Source organism: Panthera uncia (assembly GCF_023721935.1).
Source record: "Panthera uncia isolate 11264 chromosome C1 unlocalized genomic scaffold, Puncia_PCG_1.0 HiC_scaffold_3, whole genome shotgun sequence".
NCBI classification, from domain to species: domain Eukaryota; kingdom Metazoa; phylum Chordata; class Mammalia; order Carnivora; family Felidae; genus Panthera; species Panthera uncia.
In genome coordinates, this window is record NW_026057584.1 from 18,467,000 (window position 1) to 18,482,254 (window position 15,255).

Consider the following 15,255-nt stretch of genomic DNA (forward strand, 5'->3'; position numbering starts at 1 on the left):
GGGGTCATGGGACCAAGCCCTGCATCCGGCTCAGCACTGGACACGGTGCCTGCTTGAGATTCTCTCTCCCTTTCTCTGCCCCTCCCTCCTCTCAAAATAAGTAAACAAAAAATTCAGTTAAAAAAAATGGATTCAAGGTGACGCATATGGCAGCTATTGTCTTTCTGATCAGTTAATTCTATTTTTCTTGAATCTCCCGTTTGTTGATTAGAACTCTATTTTTTCCCTTCTGAGACCGCCAGATGATTAGAAGTGCATGGTCCTTTGGAGGCAGAGGACAGGGCCTCAATCAACCCTAAAGGATGGTCTCTCAGGAAAAGATGAAATAAATGGAGGAAAATATTCTCACGTGCTTAGGAGAGACATGGCATGGGAGTCAACCCCCCAAAATCAGGCAGCCTTGCAGTACAGGATGCTTCCAGCTGAAGGCAGAGAACGTGAACTCCTCAAAGAGGCCATCTGCTCAGTTCAGGGCTTTCTCTAACGTTGTTCTTCCCCCTAAAGGGCAAGGATTCCGGAGTCCACTCTACGAAGCTATTAGATTGGTTCTCTATAGTTCCTACATCCTCCAACACCTCCCCATTTGCGCCCTTTTAATGAACAGGGGCTTCCTGTTCCAGGGCGTTCGCTGGAGCCAAACTGCTTAAGTTTGGATCCAGACTCCATCATTTACTAGGACTGTGGTCTTCAGGAAAGTTAGCCCACCTGTAAAATGGAGTTGCTATGTGTCTCAGGATTAGGAGGGGAAACGGAGTTAATAAATATAATAAACCGCTTGGAAGAGTGCCACGCACATATTCTGCTTTTGATTCGTACTATTTCTTCAGTGTTCCTTGGACTCAAAGCAGTTTTGATATGGGTATAGGTCTTGTTTGGGTCCCCAGTATAAATAAGTCACGGTTGAGCGAGCTAGTTGTGAATATGCGCACGGGACAGGACTTGTGGGGACACTGAGGTTGTAGGCAACATGGCAGAAAACGATCGTTCTGGTCCTCGATTTGTACTGACTAGGAAGACGAGGCAGTTTCCTCCTGCGTACACTTTATTCACACATGCTAAATCTCACTGTACAGATCACTCTGTCAGGGAAGATGACTAAGGGCAAGTTAGGGCTGTTGGGGTAATCCTTGCTTCTGGCCTTGTTTTGCACCAAGGTAAATAAATAGCCAGGAACAAGTCTGAGGGCACAAGGGTGAGGGGTGAGGGGTGAGGGGTGAGGGGTGAGGGGTGAGGGAGGAACAGAGCAGTGTGGGAGGCAGCTCACAGCGAGGCAGGCAGGCAGGCAGCAGTTCTAGCCAATCAACACTTTATTTTTCCACTCAACACCTGCACAGATGTTTCTGTCCACTTCCTGACCCTAGTAGGGGTCCCACCACACCAGGACCATTCACGGCCCAGAGAGCGGTCGCTTTATTCCTTCCTAGAGTAAGAGGACCCTTCATCCCAACAAGACGGAGCTCCTGCTCACTAATGCAGTGCTGGTGCACACGCTGTGGGATTCCCGCTCTCCTCCCTCATCACGAAAGGCTGGGATGATCTAGGGCAAGGGCGCGGTGCAGGTTATGTGGGCTATAGTGACGTTAAGTGCATAACTACCGGCCTGACCCACCACCCCAGGTTTAGTCTGTACCACCCAGACAGGAGCCTCCCTAAAGCTTAGCCACCACCTGCTGGGAAGGAGCCGGCAAAGAGCGGGGATGGAGCTGCTAAGGACAGGACACAGGCAGGATATAAAAAGCAGAGAGGAACACGGGACAGGAAAGACAAATGGTCAAGTGCCCAAACTAAACAACCAGTGGGACACGAGGACAGAGCAGCACAGGTCCCTGAGGATAGGAGGAAAAAGAAAGGGAACGACCACCAGGGCTGGAGGCATAGCGGAATGAGAGTAGAGATGAGGCAGGGAGGCAAGTGCAGGCTGTGGGAAGGACTTCCCTAGCCCTGTTCACATCCACTAACCCAAGTGTAAAATTATTTACAAACTTAAAACCAATCCCAGGCACGGGCACTGTTCCAGGCCTGGGACAGCAGGCAGGCAGGCAGGCAGGCAGGCAGAGGGTGGACTGGCTACCATCTGACAGCCAGCTCCCCCATGTACGACCCCTCCCTAGAGTAGGGAAAAGAGGAAACGGTGACGTCCCTGGCCAGGAAACCCTACTGTGCCTGCAACTCCTTCCCCTGTGGCTCATGGCTCTGCCACGGCCTGAGCCTCTTGGTCTGACTGTACCAGAGAGAGGGTGTCGGGCCCTAGGGATGGAGGGGGTGGAGCATCAGGGAGCTCTGAGGGTGTCTCTGGCCCCAACCCCAGCTCAGCATTCAGCTGCTCCAGCTCCCCCTGATCCAGCAATTCGAAGTCCTCAGTGGTAAGTGCCTCTTCTTCCTCAGGGACAGACAGGGGCTGGGGCAAGTCCTGGGGAGGAGGTGGGAGCACTGAGGGGGAGGGGACCGGGTCACTTTCGGCCAGGCAAAGTAGGGGTGACAGGGTGTTCGGTGGAGTGGGGAGGTCACCACTCACTGCCTCCGGGCTCAGTGTCTCCGCTGGTCCTCCAGGGGAGAGCTTCCCTCCATGTGTGGGAGAGCCTGCCCCGTTGAAGTGCGTGTTCACAAAGTGAAGAGGGGACGAGAGCCGAAGCAAGGTTTCCTTGGCTACCACATCTTCCTCCTCTTCTTCCGAGTCCAGGTCTTGCCTTGAGAGGGCCTGAGGAGGGCCCAGCAGGTCTTCAGGAGGGACTGGCTCTGTCTCCTCTCCCTCCCCCAGCTCCCGGCTCAGGGCTTCCTCTGGCTCACTTGGCAGGCTCTGCTGGTCCAAATCTATGCAGAAAACAAAGAGTCAGGAACGGGCGGATGGGCCTGCTGTTCTGAACTCTCACAACAGGCAGTCAATTCAAGGATGAGAACTCAGGACATGGAATACTGGACCAGGCCTTAGGCGTTAAGGTCTTTCAGAGCTTGAAGTCGAATTACAGGATCAGTTCCCAGAAAAAACATTTCTGGGGGTGATAGAGAACATGGCCAGCATCCACAACAGGGAACAGGAAGACTGGGAGGACAAAGAGCTTCTCATACCCTCTGAGACATCAGTTAGCTGTGGAGTTGTGGCCCGGGATACAGAGAAGCCACCACTCTCCAAGATAGAAGCCTCCTCGTCTGACAGCTCTGAGTCCGTTATGGCCAAGGCCAATGCGGTTTTCTTCACATCCACCTGCAGGAGAACCCAGATAACAGAACAGATGAGAAAATAAGAGAACCGATTTTTCAAAAGCACCCCCGCCCACTGCCTCCCACCCTCTTGAGAAGTAGCTGCTCTGAAGCAGATTCTCCTCCAGCCTCTACTTGGCATCCCATCTCCCTTGGACCTCACCACTGGGGAGAAGCCAGCCAGTTCTGCTTCGCTTTCACTCTCTGTCTCCGCCAGTGGCTCATCACCTCCAGGGGGTGCATTCTTCCCCTGCCGCTCTAGAGAAATAACAGCAGGGCAGTGACCAAGCAGAGACGGTGGTGGGGGACAAACGTGGTCAAGAGACTAGAGAGTATCTAAGTTCCAGGGCACTTCATGAGCCATAAACCGATGCCTTCCCCCGCACCCCCCTCCTGGGCATGGGAGCCCCTTACTCTTCTTGTCGTGTTTGTGATGCAAGGCATCAGCTTCTGCCTTCATGCTGTAGTCCAGCTGCATGAGCAGGGGCTCGAGGCGAGTATACATCCTCTGGATCAGTTCATGATAAACCACCAGGGGCCACAACAGGATGCTCAGCACTGGAGGTTAGAGAGTCCACTCAGGGCTTCCTATGCCTATTTCCTGAGGGCCCTCATGCAACTGGTCCCTAAACAGAAATTGCTGAAGGCTTTCTGGAGGCTAGACAAACCTTCTCCCTCCACATCTACCACTCTCCTGCCCAGATGACTCTTCCACCATCACTAACACTCCAGCATCCCCTGGAGATCTCCATAAACAGATCATCAAAAAAAAAAAAAAAAAGAAAAAAAAAAAGAGAGAGAGTGCACCATCCTCCCTTAGGGCTAGCCAGTCCCTTTGACCCAGTCCAAGGAAAGAGAAGGAACCAGCTTTGGGAAAGGCAGGGGTTAAAGTCTACTCACAGACAATGTAAGAAATCATAATCCCCGGAACGTAGTGTCCCAGCACAGCCAGTACAGCACAGCCAGAACAAACTCGAGCACAGAACTGCAGAGAAGAGAACAGGGTCTGAGAGGTATATGCCCCACTCATCTGGGCAAGAAATTGCTGTTCAGCTGGTGGAAGGAGGGGTATGCCTTCTGGGGATGCAGCGATCTAGTCTAGTCAAGAGAATGCCCAAGACAACCAATTCAGTAAGCTTACAATAGACATCATCAAATGCCTACAACTCAGACTGATATCCCTTAACAGGAAACAGTGTCAAAACATCACAAACTTACTCTCTGAAATGAGACTACTCCTGTACCAGGCTACTCGCTGCATGTGTTGCCTCAAAAAGGCCCCCAACCCTCTTCCTTCAGTGTCCAGCCAGGGATTTCACGTTACTACTCCCCATTCCCCTACCTCTATTTCCCCACAGTGCGGGAAACTGTTATATGACATGAAAGAGGTTACCTGAGCTGGATTCTGCCTCTTGTACTGCAGCAGCTCCTGCAGGTGAATCTGGAAGGTGAGCCAGCTCTCAGCCAGGTATCTGCACAACTCGGGCACACTCAGCAGGTGCGGCCGGGCGCCTGACCCCGCACCCTCACTGGGGAGACATGACATGACCCCTGGAGGCCTCAGACACCAGCTTCCTAGGCACTCAAATCCCTCTGAGAATGCCAATGAGATCTTCAGTCTAAAAAACTGGACAACCCCACCTCCCAAAAGGAGGCTGTCCTCATCTTGGGAAGCAAAGCCCAGAGTTCCCAACCCTCTGTCCCCAAAGCATCAGGCACCCAAACACCTAAATAGGAACCCAGGACCGAACTTGTTGCCAGTCCATTTGCTATGCTGGGGTCTCTGCAGACCCTGCAGTGTCGCCCTGCACTGTGGGGACACTGGCACCAAAGCAAAACAGGGTTTGGGCATTTGTCTTCAAGAGCTGGCCTGCACTCACCTGTCAGAGTGGGGCTCCTCTGGGGATGATGCTATAGAGAGAGGTGGGGAACAAGTTATTGAGTGGTAGGGCTCTGGGAGACACTTCCCAGGGCAGAAACAGTTGCCCCTCCTCTGCATTCCCAGAGCACCTTCAGACACCAAGGTAGGAAAAGTTACATTGTCATAATTGTTTCTATTTACACAACTGTCTCCCTCTTTAATCACTTTCTTTTAAAGATTTCTTTATTATTTCTAAGTAACCTCTACACTCAACCTGAAGCTTGATCTTACAACCCCGATATCAAGAATGCTCTGAGCCAGCCAGGTACCCCACACTTTAATTTTTTTTTAAATTAATTTATTTATTTTGAGAGAGAGAGCACACAAGATGCGTGCATGGGGGAGGGGCAGCAAAAGAGAGGGAGAGAGAGAAAGTCTCACGTAGCCTGACTTGGGGCCCGATCTCACTGCCCTCCGGATCATGACCCGAGCAGAAATCAAGAGTCAGACACTTAGCTGACTGAGACCCCCAGGTGCCCCTAAACTTCACTCTTTTCAAACACACCTTATTCGTGTTTACATCCCAAGTAGCTCACACACAGGTGACATCTAATTGCTCCAAAATACCCATTCAGTAAATACAGGCATAACAACAACAAAAACAGAACCTAATATTCCCATGATTCCTGTGCTATCTGAACCTCTACCACGAGCACAGAACAGGTATTAATTCATTTAGTCTTCAGTTGCTTACCGACTAAATTCTATCATTCTTGTTTTATAGAAGAGAAAACCGAGGGAAATAGAAATTGAGTGGCTCTTACAAGGTCACACGCACAGCAAACGGCAGAGCAAGCAATGGAACCCAGGCAATGTGGCTGTAGAGTCTGCACTCTTAACTACTACGCTCACAGTAACACTAATTTTAAGGTGGTGCCTGGGACCCGGGGGCCTGCTGTACATTTGCCCTCACCATTCAACCCACCCAGCGGGCTCAGGCACAAAGCAAGTGCACAACGGGTCTTACTGAATGAATACTCACCTGCGATGTCAGGGAAGAAGCGAGGCTGCCAGAGATCCAGCAGAAAATAGGCCAAAAGTGAGACGCTGAGTAGGAAGAAGGGCCGGAGGGACGACGAAGAGAGCAACCTTAGGGAGAGACAGGCACCTCAGCGATGAGTGGGTGAGAGGCCCCCGCATCCATCGCGAAAGGCGGAAAAGCGCCCACTGATGGGGGAACCGGAACCTCCAGGCCTACCATGAGACCCGAGACAGAGGTATGGGACAACCCCGACCGACAACAGACGGGGGAAGGGGGCCACTCCCCCGAGGCAAGTGTCAACCCCAGGAACGGGAAAGGTGCTCCCGGCCCCTCCCGCCCCCGCCCGCCCGCGCAGCCCGGCCCCGCCCCCTCCTCCGTGGCCGTTACCAGAAGAGGCCGTTGAGTGCGGCCGCCGTGACCAGGCTGTGCAGCGGTTTCTCCCACACCAGCAGCCGCTGCGCTGCCGCCAGCACTGCCTCCCAGCCGCGGAGCCGCAGCCACAGCGTCGTGGCCAGGCGTCCCACCGCCTCGGCCGTGGCCGCCTCCTCCTCCGCCTCGCCGGTGGCCTCCCCCATGCCTAGGCTCAGACCCAGGCCCAGGCCGAGGCTCAGGCCTGCCCCCGAGCCCCCACCCGCGCCGGTGTTACCACCGCCGCCGCCGCCGCCGCTCGCCATAGCCCCGTCGCAGCCGCCGCCCGAGCCCGCGAGGAGCCAGGGCTGCGCGGCCGCCGCCGGGGGCGCGTCAGGCGGAAGGGGGCGCACGCCGCGGAGAGCGCAGCCGAGGCCGCCCAGGGGCCGTCACGTGACGGAGGAAAGACGAGCCCGTCACGTGACGCACCCCAACCGCCGGGATAGGGCGGCCCGCGCCTGCGCACAGGCGGCTGCCAGCGCTACTATGCTGCGCAGGTTCGTATTGTGGTTGTTGGAGTCGTGATCTCGGGTCGTGACTGTGCGCTGTCCGGCTCCACGGGACCGAAGGACTGTGTATCCGTGTCTTCGCACTCCAGCCGTCTTCCTCTGCCTGTGTAGGCAGGGCGGCTAGGGAGACCCGTGCTGGCCCGGTTTTCCCGGTGTGATGCGGGCCGAAGGGGCAGGAAGTGGGCTGCCAAATGCCCAGTGTCCGGAGTAGGATCTGCTTCAGCACGAGAAGGGCGGCGGCTGTCCCATTAGTCAGTCCTTGACTTACTGGTCCTCCCAGTTCCCTCCTCTCAGCGGATAAACAAACACCAGCGCGTGACTCGACTGACTCGAAAACAGCTTCACTTACTCAGTAAAGTTGTTTCCTCCCCAAACGTAAACTTTACTGCCCGCACGTATCGGAGCTTTTTCCATTCCCTTGCTCAAACGTGAGATTGGGGTCGCGGGTTTAAAAATAGAATCCTGTTTAGCTGTTGGCTCTTGGGGGGGGGGATTAATTCCATTCACTGAGGCTTACAGCGTACTAGGCGCTTTGTATTTCTTTGTGACCATTTAATTTCTGCAGTGACCCTACAAAATACGTAATTAGGTTTAGAGTTCAAGCTACCGAAAGTAAGGTATACAGCAAAAAGTAAGTTTCCCTGCCACGTTTCCACAGTGTACCCACTGTTGTTTCTTCTGCGTTTTTTCCGACGCATTTTATACATGTATATTGTTCTATGTGCGTATCTTTTAAAAACATATTTGGGAGCGACTCGTCCTGCATCTTTGTTCTACTCATATTAACATCCACATTGATACGAAAAGGTCAGCCGGGTTCATCTTCAGTGTGGCGTGGTCCCCGGGGAATTGTCCCCATTACCCACCCAGACAAGGGCACGCTGGGGCTTAGTTCTGGGACTCGCCCGGGCTCAGGGCGACCAGGATTGCGAGCTTGGCTCCTCCGTGGCTGTTGGGGCTGGCGGCTGGGCCCCTCGGGCGGCAGGAAGTGCCGCGCGCTGACTCGCCGGCGACACCCCTGCGGCTACTAAACGCGGGACAGAGGCACAACACGCGCTTCGCAGCCGGGTCTCCTCTCCACTGGGTGAGGTGAGCGCCCTGGCCTCCGAGGCCCACACCCGGAGCCCGGATCGCGGAGCCCGGAGCCCCGAGCCCCGCCCGGGGCGGAACAGGAAGAGGCGCCCGCCAACCCGGCCCCGCCTGCTGCCGCCGGCGCGAGGACAGGGGGCTTCGCTGGCGAAGGCGGCCGTCCGCGCGGGGGAGGACGGCGCTCAGGCGAGGGCTCCGCGGCTCCCTTACCATTCGTTCCCTTCCACTTTCTCAGGGCGGCAGGTGGCGGCGCGATGGACTTGGCCGGGCTCCTGCTGGACGAAGAAGGCACCTTCTCCCTCACGGGCTTCCAGGACTTCTCGGTGAGAGCGCGGCCCGCCCCCTCCCTGGCCTTCCTGTGCTTGAGCTCGGGATCCCCGGCGCTCCTCTCGCGGCCCGGGCGGCGCCGCGAACTCGCCTGACGGCTTGGTGCGGAAGCAGGGCGGCAGCCACTCGATCTTTGACTACTCGAGGCCCCGGCTCCTTGGGCCCTGAGGGAGAGTCGCGGGGTAGGGGACTGGAGGTAGGGGTGGCCGCCGGGGACCTTCTCCGAGAACCTCTGCTGGGGAGTAGTCAGTGGTGGAGGATTCCTCCTCCCCCCCCCCCACCCCCACCCCCACGCTCAGTGTAGATAAACTACCATTGGCAAATAATCTAGAGAACGGGGCTGGGTGGGGCATGGGTCCCACCAGCAGTGAGGTGAACCTGCCGCCCCGCACCCTACTCCCATCCTGGAGCCAGGATCTCCATCGTAGCCTTCCCTGCCTTTCACCCTCCACCACCTGCCATTTCAGTTCCTCCCTGGACACCAGAAGCTCAGCGCCCGGATCCGAAGGAGACTCTACTATGGCTGGGACTGGGAAGCTGACTGCAGCTTGGAGGAACTCTCCAGCCCCGTGGCAGGTTAGTGTTTTGTACCTGGGCAAGTAAGAAGCATGAAAATGGGGTTGTCAGCAGTCACCAAAATAACTCGGTGTACCCCATGAGCTACACCGTCTTTTCATAGCTAACTTATCGACGTCTGGTGTAAGGACTGGGTTTCCTTTCCACATTTTTGTAGCCTGAGTGAGTAAAAAAACATTGCTATCTTACAGATCTGTGCCACTCTTTTTTTTTTTTAAGTTATTTATTTTGAGAGGGTGTGTTAGAGTGCATGTGTGTAGGCCGGGGGGTAAGACAGCGACAGAGAGAGAGAGAGAGAGAGAGAGAGAGAGAGAGAATTCCAAGCAGGCTCCTCGCTGTCAGCTCAGAACCTGACAGGGGGCTCCACCTCACTAACTGTAAGATCATGAGCCTGAGCTAAACTCAAGAGTCTGGATGCTTAACTGAGCCACCCAGGCGCCCCCACTGTTGATTTGTATACAAGAAACACATCATATGTATCCCAAATTCACAAGGCACGTTTATTTTCTCAAATGAGCAAGGTGAAAGACAAATCTAGATAATTTCGGGTGACAGGGAAATAAGCCTTCCTGTTGGAAGGCGCTGAAATCCAAATGTAGAATGGGTTTTTTTGTCTCAACGTGGGAGAATTTGATACATTTTGTGACTGTGGTTCTGTCCCCAAGGCTTCAGATAATACAGATCTGGGTCTTCTGCTGATAGCACTGGGGATGGGGGTGCATGGGGGAGTTGGGGGTGGTGGTGGCAAGGGAGGAGTTGTTTGCTTACTCTGCCTTCCCTTTGCCTTCTGCAGACATTGCTGTGGAACTGCTCCAGAAGGCAGCCCCCAGCCCTATTCGCCGGCTCCAGAAGAAATACGTAGCTCATGTGTCCCGGTGAGCTTGGAATTGAGGGGGACAGGGCGGTAGTATTTGGGCCCTAGAGAAAGGGGGAAATGGTTGTCTCTAAAGAGAAGGTATAAAGACACAGGGATGAGCATCATAAGAGTTATAAGTGCTGAAAGACCCTTGGGGTTAATTACTGAACCTTCCTGCCCCCCAGGGAGGCGTGCATCTCCCCGTGTGCTATGATGCTCGCTCTGGTGTACATTGAACGGCTCCGCCATCGAAACCCAGACTACCTACAGCACGTGTCGTCCTCTGACTTGTTCCTGATCTCCATGGTAAGACGCCCCCTCCCCTTCTGGGTCCTGGTGACCCAGGAGCCGGGTGTGAACGCTTCTGATACCACCTCTGGCTGCCCTGCAGATGGTGGCCAGTAAGTACCTCTATGATGAAGGGGAGGAGGAGGAGGTCTTCAATGATGAATGGGGAGCTGCAGGGGGTGTGGCCGTGCCCACTCTCAATGCCCTGGAGAGGGGCTTCCTGAATGCCATGGTGAGTAGCTGTTCTATTTCTCACTTTGTTTCTTTGATCACTTGTCATGTTCCCTTCATCCTTTGCTTTTCTCAGTCAGCGTTCTGTAGTTTCTTTTTGCCTCTTCTCCTCGTGTCTTTCCTTATTAGTGTCTTCCCTTCCCAGCCTTTCTGGACCAACCACAGCCTTTGGAGGTTCCTGGCATGGTGAGGCCAGAAATGGAACCCCCCCCCCCCCCCCCCCCCCCCCCCCCCCCCCGCCCCACACCATTCCCTAATTCCTTCAAGCCCCACATGTTACACTCTGAGTCAGAGCTTATCTCACTGGGTTCTGATTATTTGCTTCCAGAGTTTCTCTGCCTCATGACTGTGAGCTCCCTATGAGTGTGGACCGTTCTTAGGATTATTTTCTTTCTTTGCCCTTAACTGAGGGTATAATGTGAAACCAGATAATGTGGTATCAAATGAGTTAATACATAAAAGCTCCTGGGACAGTATCTGGCACGTAGTAAGTGCCAAGAAAAGTGTCTGCCGTAGTGGCGGTTGTAGCTGCTGCCGTGGTCTTGGTTGGTTATTAAATGGCTGTGGCTCCTATCTGAACTTGGCCGGGTGCCCTTCTCTTCTTACCCATAGGATTGGCGTCTTTACACTGACCCTCGGGAGATCTTTGAGGTGCTGAGCTGGCTGGAGAGCTGGTAGGTTCTAGGAGTTGGGAAGAGGGGCTTACGGAATTTGGGGGCTTAGATCTAAACCGTTAGGGTTAGGGTGTAACTGGGGGGAGGGAGGAGACGACAAGGCGAATCTCCCAAGGTAATTGTTCCTAAACCTATCTGCCCTCTTTGTAATCTTTTTTGGAAGGGTGGTAGAACCTTATTTAAAACACAGATCTTGGGCTCGCTCTCCGTTTCTGGACCAACAGGTAGTTTAGGAACCTGTGTGTATAACAGGTTTCCCAGTGTGGGTCCCCAGGGGAGTGAGGGTGCCACTGGGCCAGCAGCAGGAGTGTTGAAGGTGTCCTCTGTCTCTCTCCCCTTCCAACAGCGTGGCTGAGCAGCAGGGACGGCGGCGGGGCTGGTACACCTACACAGACCTGTGTGTGCTGCTGGAGCAGCCGGCCTGGCAGTTGGCCCTGGGCTCCCTCTGCCAGCGGCTGGCAAAGGTGAGGAGGGTTGGGAAAGATAGGGGCCTTAACTGGGCTGTTGTGTAAGGTGGGGTGAGCAAATGCTGAGAGTCTCAGGAGATGGGGTTTGAGAGTAGATGGCGACAGAGAGCTCTGACTTGAGCACAAGTTTCCAGACAAGGGATGGATGTGTTGAAGGCAGTCAGAAGCAGGTTTTGGGGGAAGGGTATTTGGGCACTGACTTTTCTTATCTTTGCTCCCGCAGCTGTCTTGCCTGTTAGCTATGGCATATGTGAGCAGTGTGGCCTTGGCTGTGGCGTCACTGGCTGTAATTCACCAGTCCTTGGGGCTGCCCTGCAGCCCCTCGCCCGGCCCCCCGGACCTTGGACTGGCCTCCAGGTGCCTCTTGGAACCCTGCATACCTTCTCCCGTGCCACAGTGCCTGCCATGTCCTGTTAACGTCTCCAGCTGCCTGGATGGTGACACAGGGCTGCGTTCACTCTGGGGCAGTCTTCTGGCTTCACTGACTCCTCCACCATTGCCTCCCCCAGACCCTCCTGCCCCTCCCACTCTTTTCCATAACTGTCCCCTTTGCCAGAAGCTCCAGAGAGACTCCCCAAGCTGCCACGCCTGCCATCACTCCAACCATACTGTCTCCACTGGGTCTCCCAGCCCTGGGTACCACTCCCGTGGCCTGGCTCCACCCTGGCTCTGGAGTCCAATGCCCCCCCTGCTCCCCCCGCCCCAGCAGTGTTCCCTTTTCAGTGTCATGGAGCTAGCCCGTCTCAAGTCTTTCATTTTCCCGGGCTAGGCAGGCATTCAACAAATGCATTAAGAGGATTTGGGAATCCCTGAGAACCTAGAGGGGGAAAGCTTGATTTAGATCCTCTCTACCTCTCTGGGTCCTTGGCTGGTCCCCGTCCTCCTAGGTAATGGAGCTTAAGGGGTTGTGGGGTAGAAGGACTGAAGGTCACTCACTCTCCTAGACCTCAGTGGTTGGCTGCTTGGCCAGAGCAGCGATGGTACCAGGGAAAGCTCCAGCTTGGTGACCAGGGCCACATCACAGCCAGACAGAGGAGAAGCCCCTGTCTCTCCACCTCCCTGGGTTCTAGACTTTTGCTTTTGAGTTCCCTATGATGGAAGGGGAAAAATGGGGTGAGGGAGGGAGGAAATGTTGATTGGGGGCCTGAGTGATGTCCCTGAAGCAGGAGAGCGAGGGACTGATAGGGCCAAGGTGGGATCTGCCGAGGGAAGGCGGGGTCAGGTGGGAAACCCTCTCCACACCCCATCCCTTGGGTGTAGCCTAAAGGAGCCAGGGACTGCTGCCGCCTTCAGCCCTGCCCTTTCCAACCTCTTCTTAGTAGCCTGCTCCTGGGCTTCCCTCTCTTCCAGTTCTTCTCCTGGGTGTTCTCTTCACAGGCCTCTCTGGCCACTGCTTTGTATTTGGGTTTTTCACGCTTTTGTAGAACTGAGGTTTCAATAAACAGTTTCAGTTGCATGGCTGGGATTCTTTCTTCCGCGGCAGCCCTTGAAGAATTTCCTCCCCATATCTAGATTCTAAGCTTTTCTACTTCCTGAGCCCATCATCTTGCAACTCATTTGCTCTGAGCCCCATTTTAGAACTTCCCTGTTGTTTGATGGTTACAGGATTCTATCTCAAACTTACACTCATCCCTGCTCCCAGCACTCAGGGGCCTGTAGCACTGTTTTGACTTGGGTGCTCTGGGTCACAGATGGTGACTCTATCATGCCTGAGGTTGGCCCTGTCACAAGTTCTGGGTGAGCTCCATCCTTGTGGATCCCGAGAAGCCAGGGCGAGTGTCCTGACTTCCAGTCTGGTCTGACACATGGTGGTAGTTGGTGTTAAGTCTAAAGCTGGGTTATCACTGGAAGAAAGTGAACTGTTCTGGCACCTGGACTGAGAGTATTTGGGTGGGACTCCTTCTTAAGAGGATCCACAACACAGGTAGTACTGTCCCCTAGGGGGCAGTCTGGAAACTTATGGGGCATTTTTTGATTGCAGCAAAAAATTGAAGGGATGATACTGGCATTTAGCTGGTGTGGTCCAGATGCTAGGCATCCTGGAATGCTTGAGACCCCTCCCTTATGAAGAGTTCCCAAGATAACTTTCCAATGCCCTGCTGGACATCATGTATACGAAAAGCCTGTTTATCTGAGCATAGAACTATTTTTAACATGTAAACACGAAGTCGTTTTTCTACATTTTGGAAAAGACTCAAAGTTTGCCAGGAATGTACCTACGTGTAAATTAAAACTGGACTTTGCTTTGTTCTGCACTTGGCCAAGAACTTGTTCACTACTTTGGAACATCAGGTCACCAATGGCAACACTGCTTGTGATACATGAGTCACCAGGAAAGCACTAGTATCCGTTGATGTTGTAGTTACCACATCCATGGTTATTCTCTATATGGGGTAGGCAGTGGATAACATTGTCTTCTCCTTTAGTTGGGCCCAAGTTTCACATATGAAATACTTTATTTATTTATTTATTTATTTATTTATATGTTTATTCATTAAAAAAAAAATTTTTTTTTAATGTTTATTTGTGAGACAGAGAGGGACAGAGCATGAACAGGGGAGGGTCAGAGAGAGAGGGAGACACAGAATCGGAAATAGGCTCCAGGCTCTGAGCTGTCAGCACAGAGCCCGACGTGGAGCTCGAACTCACGGACCGTGAGATCATGACCTGAGCCGAAGTCGGACGCTTAACCGACTGAGCCACCCAGGCGCCCCTATGTTTATTCATTTTTGAAAGATAGAGACAGAGCACAAGCAGGGGTGGGACAGAGAGAAAGGGGGACACAGAATCTGAAGCAGGCTCCAAGCTCCGAGCTCTCAGCACCAGAGCCCGACGCGGGGCTCAAACTCACGAACCACGAGATCATGACCTGAGCCGAAGTCGGACACTCAGCCGACTGAGCCACCCAGGCGCCCCACAAAATACTTTTTATTATCACCTACCTTTATTTCTCCTTTCTGTTACAGTGAGAAAATTATATAGAGTTGTGGTCACTTTTGCCATGCATGATGTAGGGACATTACCCATGCATTTCCTTCCCAGGTAGTCCTGGGGGCTTGACCCTGAAAGGGTTGAGAACTGGTGTAACCATGATCGTTTCAAATGCTGGTGGTGAGGAGGGAACACTAAAACCTCCCCAGGATATTTTTTAAGTCTCCTCCCCACCTCTCCTATCCTACTTTCCAAAGCATGAAACAGGGGATCTGCACGGGAGTTTCTTGCGGGGGAGGGGTCCAGAACGTGGCTCCCCAGTTAATGGGTGATGGAATTTGCACAAGAGCTGGGCAAAGGTGAAAGGGCCTGTCCTGCCCCAAATCCCTCATCCCTTCGCTCCGCTTCACTGATGCCTCCACCCCCTCCCCACTCCAGGCAGCTAACTTCCTCCAAACTCCGACCTCTTACTCTCTCTACTTAACTCTGGCCCAGGGCAGCCAAGACAAGAAGAAAGGCAGTCAGCATGAGCCGATCACACCCCCATCCCGTCCAACTCCAGTCTATGGGCCCCCAGGATGCCCTGGCCACACTGCCGCCACCACCACTCCCACCGCAGCCTGCTGTCCAAAATCCCTCCTCTCACCCTTGGGCCTCTCAGGGTGGGCCTCCTCCCTGGGGCCTCAGCTGTCTTCTGGCTCTGCAGGTAGGAGGCAGAGGTGTAGGAGTTAGTCCTAGCTGAAGGGGTGATGGTGGGGCGGGGGGGGGGGGGGGGGGGGGGGGGGGGGGGGGGGGGGG

At 54.1% G+C, this 15,255-nt stretch overlaps 3 protein-coding genes across 5 annotated transcripts in view; 2 read left to right on the forward strand and 1 right to left on the reverse strand.

Annotated features, from left to right (window-relative positions):
- Nucleotides 1-1,021: 1,021 nt before the first annotated feature.
- On the reverse strand, nucleotides 1,022-6,896 carry RETREG2 (reticulophagy regulator family member 2). Of its 2 annotated transcripts, none has more exons than XM_049614854.1 (9): nucleotides 6,489-6,896; nucleotides 6,102-6,208; nucleotides 5,079-5,109; nucleotides 4,592-4,727; nucleotides 4,099-4,183; nucleotides 3,613-3,756; nucleotides 3,365-3,456; nucleotides 3,067-3,202; nucleotides 1,022-2,811 (listed from the first exon to the last, which is right to left on the reverse strand). In XM_049614854.1, the coding sequence occupies exons 1-9, from the start codon at nucleotides 6,773-6,775 to the stop codon at nucleotides 2,186-2,188; spliced, it is 1,644 nt and encodes a 547-aa protein (XP_049470811.1). In that variant the 5' UTR covers nucleotides 6,776-6,896; the 3' UTR covers nucleotides 1,022-2,185. The 2 variants fall into 2 exon arrangements, with proteins under 2 accessions (XP_049470811.1, XP_049470809.1); XM_049614852.1 differs by having other exon boundaries at nucleotides 3,362-3,456.
- A 615-nt stretch (nucleotides 6,897-7,511) lies between these two features.
- CNPPD1 (cyclin Pas1/PHO80 domain containing 1) lies at nucleotides 7,512-12,982 on the forward strand. The gene is made up of 9 exons (XM_049614855.1): nucleotides 7,512-8,107; nucleotides 8,343-8,430; nucleotides 8,902-9,010; nucleotides 9,804-9,885; nucleotides 10,052-10,172; nucleotides 10,258-10,386; nucleotides 10,998-11,059; nucleotides 11,406-11,523; nucleotides 11,750-12,982. The coding sequence occupies exons 2-9, from the start codon at nucleotides 8,362-8,364 to the stop codon at nucleotides 12,293-12,295; spliced, it is 1,236 nt and encodes a 411-aa protein (XP_049470812.1). The 5' UTR covers nucleotides 7,512-8,107; nucleotides 8,343-8,361; the 3' UTR covers nucleotides 12,296-12,982.
- Nucleotides 12,983-14,055: 1,073 nt separating this feature from the next.
- Nucleotides 14,056-15,255, forward strand: part of SLC23A3 (solute carrier family 23 member 3) — an 8,083-nt gene continuing 6,883 nt past the window's right edge. For both annotated transcript variants that reach the window (XM_049614865.1, XM_049614866.1), the window contains exon 1: nucleotides 14,056-15,163. In XM_049614865.1, coding sequence (XP_049470822.1) covers nucleotides 14,984-15,163 — 180 coding nt within the window. In that variant the 5' untranslated portion in view covers nucleotides 14,056-14,983. The remainder of the gene's footprint in view (nucleotides 15,164-15,255) is intronic.